This window comes from Egretta garzetta, unplaced genomic scaffold, assembly GCF_000687185.1.
Source record: "Egretta garzetta isolate BGI_Z169 unplaced genomic scaffold, ASM68718v1 scaffold523, whole genome shotgun sequence".
NCBI lineage: Eukaryota > Metazoa > Chordata > Aves > Pelecaniformes > Ardeidae > Egretta > Egretta garzetta.
The window spans coordinates 339,994-345,722 of NW_009259177.1; the positions used below are offsets into that span (position 1 = coordinate 339,994).

The 5,729-nt window shown below is 38.4% G+C and overlaps 1 protein-coding gene across 3 annotated transcripts in view; it reads right to left on the bottom strand.

The window, feature by feature from the left end:
* The window catches only part of KIF18A (kinesin family member 18A), a 53,536-nt gene that overhangs the window by 39,667 nt on the left and 8,140 nt on the right, over positions 1-5,729 (bottom strand). For 2 of the 3 annotated variants that reach the window (XM_035891187.1, XM_009635575.2), the window contains exons 6-8: positions 4,428-4,604; positions 3,467-3,541; positions 3,106-3,215 (exon numbers count right to left, since the gene is read on the bottom strand). In XM_035891187.1, coding sequence (XP_035747080.1) covers positions 3,106-3,215; positions 3,467-3,541; positions 4,428-4,604 — 362 coding nt within the window. The remainder of the gene's footprint in view (positions 1-3,105; positions 3,216-3,466; positions 3,542-4,427; positions 4,605-5,729) is intronic. The other variant, XM_035891186.1, reaches the window with a different exon arrangement.

Here is a 5,729-nt window from a genome sequence, read left to right on the forward strand (position 1 = left end):
TTAGCAGAACAATTGAAAGCATCACAAAATACGGATGGATGGTGGGTAACGCCAGAAAACCAGGCAATAGTAACCCCACAAGTTATGATAGAACTTGCAAAAGAAAAACATGAGCAAACACACTGGGGTGTAGATGCTATGGTTCCAAGTTTGAAGGCATCTGTAGTGTGTGTAGGGATGACAGGAATAGTTAAATCAGTAGTAGCTAAGTGTCCGATTAGTCTTAAAATAATCTCCTGAATCAAAAGAAACCTCCCTTAGGGGTAACGAAACAAGGAAACTCTCCCGGAGATTACTGGCAAATTGATTTTTCTGAATTACCCATACAAAATGGATGTAGGTATTTGTTAGTGTTGACTGATACGTTTTTGGGATGGCCAGAGGCTTTCCCTTGCCGCACCAAAGCTAGGGAAGTAGTTAAATTATTGTTGAAGGAAATAATACCAAGATTTGGGGTGCCAATAGGAATATCCTCTGATAGAGGATCACATTTTGTGGCGAATGTGGTTTAACAAATTAGCAAAATTTTGGGTATAAAATGGGACCTGCTTACCCCCCAGAGACCACAATTAAGTGGGAAAATGGAGAGGATGAACCAAACATTGAAAAGGCAAGTAAGTAAAATCTAGCAAGAAACATCTTTAAAATGGCCACAGGCTTTACCATTAGCTCTCCTGAGAATTAGAATCCAATCAAGATGTAAGGATGGTATAAGTCCATATGAAATTTATATGGCAAACCTTACCAGACCCCTCTCATCCCAGGGGATATGAAGGTAGCAGGGGAAGCAGATTTGAAAATGTGTTTGATTTCTTTAGGAAAAACCCTTGGAGCCCTCCAAAGACACATAGTGCTGACCAGGTCGCTTGCCTTGGATACGCCTGCACATCAGTATCAGCCAGGTGATCTTGTGTACATAAAGACATGGGACTCTGAACCAGTGCAGGAGAAGTGGAAGGGACCCTTTCCAGGTACTGTTAACAACTTATACTGCAATTAAAGTGAAAGGAGTGGAACCATGGATGCACTACACTCGAGTGAAGAAAGCCCCTACATGGAAAACCGTCAACAGAGATCCAGAGACTGCAAAATTGACTTCAAAACATGCTTAAAAGAGGGGGATATCATTGTAAAACATGGGAAAAATGGATTCTAATCTGGAAACTGATGATGACTGATTGTTTAGAGTAAAGGCAAATCTATCAGGATTGAGGGCAATGAGCAATGGAACCTGGTCTACCCACCTACCGGTGAATGGAAAGGTGAAACAAATCGCTTTAGGAAGGCCAACCTTATGTTCAATCTGGAAAAAGGCTCCCTTCAGAGGGAGCTCTGAAAATTTAACATTAATTTGAACAAAAAGATCACAAATTGATGATGCAGAATGAACCTTCGACAGGAGTAAAAACTGGATGGGCTTTAGAATCTTTATTGACTCCCTTATCAACCCACAAGAATAGGGCTTGGTTGTATAGACTAACTGGCCAGGTAGATATGGGCTAGCGTAATAAGCAAGGGATTCAAACAACTAAATTTACAATTACAGGCGACCTCAAGGATGACCCTACAAAACAGAAGGGCTTTGGATATGCTCTTGTTAAAGGAACATGGAGTTTGTGGATATTTGAGAGATAAGATGGATCATGTTGCATAAACATCCCAAATGTCACCCAAGATGTTGAACATTATTTGAGTTTACTGGGACAAATAGTAAAAGATACCCAAGGAATTCAAGAAGATATGCAAGAAAATTGGCTAGATAAAATTCTCAGTGGGTTAGGATGGAATTTGAGTTCCTGGCTGAAATCTTTGATTAATACTGTGTTGCTACTATTAATAGTATTTGTAGCAATACTAGTTATTTACTATTGTCTAAAGAAGGAATTCACGAAGAGGACTGCCCTCAACTGATTAATCATACAAGCAGTAGCCAAGGAACGACATTTGAATGATTCGATCACAACGCTCCCACCATCATGTAATAAGTAAATTGAATCGTTAGCAGTGAAACATTGATTTAAGATGGAAGTATTGAAAAGATAATTATTGAGGGGATGAAGCAAAAGGATAATAACGGTTTGCCAAGGTTGCTAGACTAGAAGGAATGAGAACTAATTGATGCAGGAAGATTTCTGGCTCCTTATGAAGGACAGTTTTTGATAAGAAACAGGTGTTTACCTTAAGAACTGGTTTACACTGACTCTGCAGTTTGGGCAAGAGCCAAGGAGCAACTGAGTCTGTGCAAGAACAAGGGGTTACTAGCGGTGACAAAGAGGAGCCATCAGCCTTCATCCCCATGACCCCCAATGACCACCACCAGGAGGCACTGAGCAGGCGCAGTGGGGAGGGACTTATGAAAATGACTTCCTAAAGCTAATTTTAATACAAAGCGGAGACAGGTTATGCATATGCATAGGCGTATTGGGAAACTTCATGCATGTGTAACACTTTGCTACATATAAACCGGGCAAGTTGCCACTTGAAGGCATGCACATTAGGTGGAGCGATCCCCCGTGCATCCGGTGCCGTGACTAAAGACTGCCTGCCTTCTACCACTACATTGGTGTTACGAGGTTCATTCTTCCCAATTTCGGTGACACACTGATGAAGCTCATAACTTTTAGTAAAATTCAATTCCCTATCATAAACACACACTTTTGATATCAGCAGTTCTAATGAAAATTTGATGGCAATAAATATAATCCACAGAACACTGACATTTCTGCATTTCTGCCAATTTAATAAATACTTCATAGGCAAATAACTGTAGGTGGAAGACCTTCACCATTGATGTAAACTATAATGTCAGAGTGAGTTACATCAGCTTCCTGAGGATCAGAGTACCTGGATATCTTGCAGTGCTTTACTGAATAATTTGCCTAGAAGGTTAATGTCAGGATACTTCCTCAAGTACAAAATGTTTGTTTTGTTTTAAATCCACCACCAAGTTGTTCTGAAAATAAGTGTTAAGTTATGCAAAGCCACACCTAGTTTAACTAAAGCAATATTAAAAATGAGGAAATCAATATTGAAAAGACTAAGTTTGTTTTACAAATACTTTTTTAACTCCAGTTTTGAAGCAAGATCGTAGTGTGATTAATTTACCTTTCTATTTCCACTTGCTGGTTGTTTGAAAGTACTGCTGCATTATGATTTTCAGGAATGCTTGCTTGCTTTTCTTCGTATTCTCTCAGTTTCTCTTTCAACAGTAGGATCTAAAACAAAAAAGGGACCTTTTAGTTGGCATATTTTTTGGGGGGTTTTTAAACCTATCATTCTGTGCTTCTGTTTCGAAAAGCAGAAAGTGATACCCCTCTTAGAATACAAGACATCTTTCTTACTTCAAATGACTATATGGGAGAATCAGGACAATATTGCCCTATAGGTTCAATCTCATGAACATTTATTTGAATTCAAAGTTATAACAATTCATCTTTCAAACTTTTAACAACTGATTTTGACATACCTCTTTCTTTTGTTCATTGCAGATTTTAACATACTGGCTTATGTGAGTGTCCACACTAACAACATTGCTCTTCAACTGTTAAAGAAGACAAGTTAGAATTTAAGAAGGCTACTTCATGTTTTCCTGCATAATAAATACCCTGTGTATAAGTACTGGATAATTACACTTGCACTATATTATGAGGTATGTGATGAATACAATCCTGACTTGCACAACAAAAATATAACTCTTGGCTTTTGCAATGATCTGTTGTATATCCATGGTCATGTCATTTCTATCAATAGAACAATACAAAATTATTACATGTACAAGCACATTTTGCATTTATTCAGACTAGTTTTACTATTTAATGTATAACTTGCGCATTTTATTATAAAAACTATCCTAAGTATGCAACAAATACAAACCACAGTCAACCCCATATTACATAAAAGAAATTAGGAACTGCAAGACAGAGGATTATGAAAACAAAAATCAGAATAATCTAGCTAATAGGTGGCAGAAGACAGGACACCCCAATAGCTTTTCATTTATCAATATAATCTCATTGAGCTTCTTGGCTCCAGCTGAATTCTGCTTGTAACAAACCTGGACTGGTTGTTGTACACTGCTCAGATTTCTTCAATATGCTTTACAGTTCTGAGAATGTAATAGTAAGATACCAAAACTGGCTGTGAATTCTACCAGCTGAAGGTTATTTCAAAATTTGAGACTCAGAAAACAAACTCTTTCCAACTGACAGCATAATCCCATTAATGAAGCTATGTTGCTTTTAGGCCAGAACTAGTGAGCTGTACTCTCTTCATCTACTACATCTATGATGCAGATGATGAAGAGTTGACTGTAAGAAAGAAGTTCTGAGACAAAATGAAGGAAATTATAATCTTGTAAAAAAAACATCTCTCCTTCTCTTAATACTATATTATTATACTTTGCAAAAGATCAATACCAACATACTTACAGAAGACTTGATATCCTTTGCTCGGTTTGCATACTTAAGAGTATTATATGTATCATCATAGAACATAGAAGATGGACTAACAGCAGCTATCATTATTGTTCGGCAATTTCCTCCAAGAGAATCTTTCAATAAACGAGTAAGCTTGCTGTTTCGATAAGGAATGTGCTGTTTCTTGCTCTAGAAAGTGTTATATGCATGTTTATAGATTAATCAACTGTACTTTAAATATTCACCTGCATAAAAGTCTGCTTAGAATTTCAACACCACCACAAAACATGACAGCCTTGGAACTTCTCTTGGACATAAACAATTTTCCCCAAATTACATATACATCTCAAATGTTTTTAAATCTCTTGGAACTGTTTAATACCTTTATAACACATGTATTAGCCAGGTTACTTTCTGATGTCCGGATACGTAACAACTATTTTTGTTATGTGCACAACTAAGAGAAAGGTAGACTGCATGAAACTACTTTCAGTTCACAGAATAATCAAGGTTGGGAAGGACCTCTAAAGACCCATCTTGTCCACTGCCTCTGCTCAAAGCAGGGTCAACTAGAGCAAGCTGCCAAGGACTATGCCCAGTGGGGTTTTCAGTATCTCCAAGGATGGAGACTCCACAACCCTCCCAGGCAACCCAAAGTCTGCTTTGTGAAGCTTTTTTTTCAATCACATCTACAAAATCTTCATCTCACAGTACAAAGTTAGGTCACTAGGAGCCCAGTCCCACACCAAATAACTCAACATGAAGAATCTTACTTCAGGATTCAATGCCACAGATTCTAAATTCTGCCTCCCACTCCGACAAGATGGTGATGAGAACGTATGGCATCAGGGAAGGAATTAAAAGCTCTGATCGTTTTGCCCTGGCATATTTGAAGGGGGAAATTGTTAGCTGATCAGCAGGACGAAAAGGGTGTAGCTGTAGGCAATGGGGACTTGGCTTTGGCAAAAGTTCAGGAGGCTTTATCATTCTCCCACGTAACTGTCCCCACTCCTTCCCTTGAGCTGGTGAGCCAGATCAGGAGACTAATTCACTCCTGTGAGCAGGGTATGTGGGGGGGTGTGGAACAGCACAAAAGAGCAACTTTGGATAGGTGTTGTTTTCGTTTTATAAAAGCCTCCTTCCCTAAGACTGAAGGGCATAAATACCTCAAAAAAATATTTGTCCTTGTCAGGCTACTTATTTACTCATGCAAGCTTTTCTTCATATGCTTGGTTTTGAAAAAGATGGGTAAGAAAAGCAGGTACTTTGATCTTTGACACTATCGTTAGGTAGCTGCACCCTATTTTTGAGAAC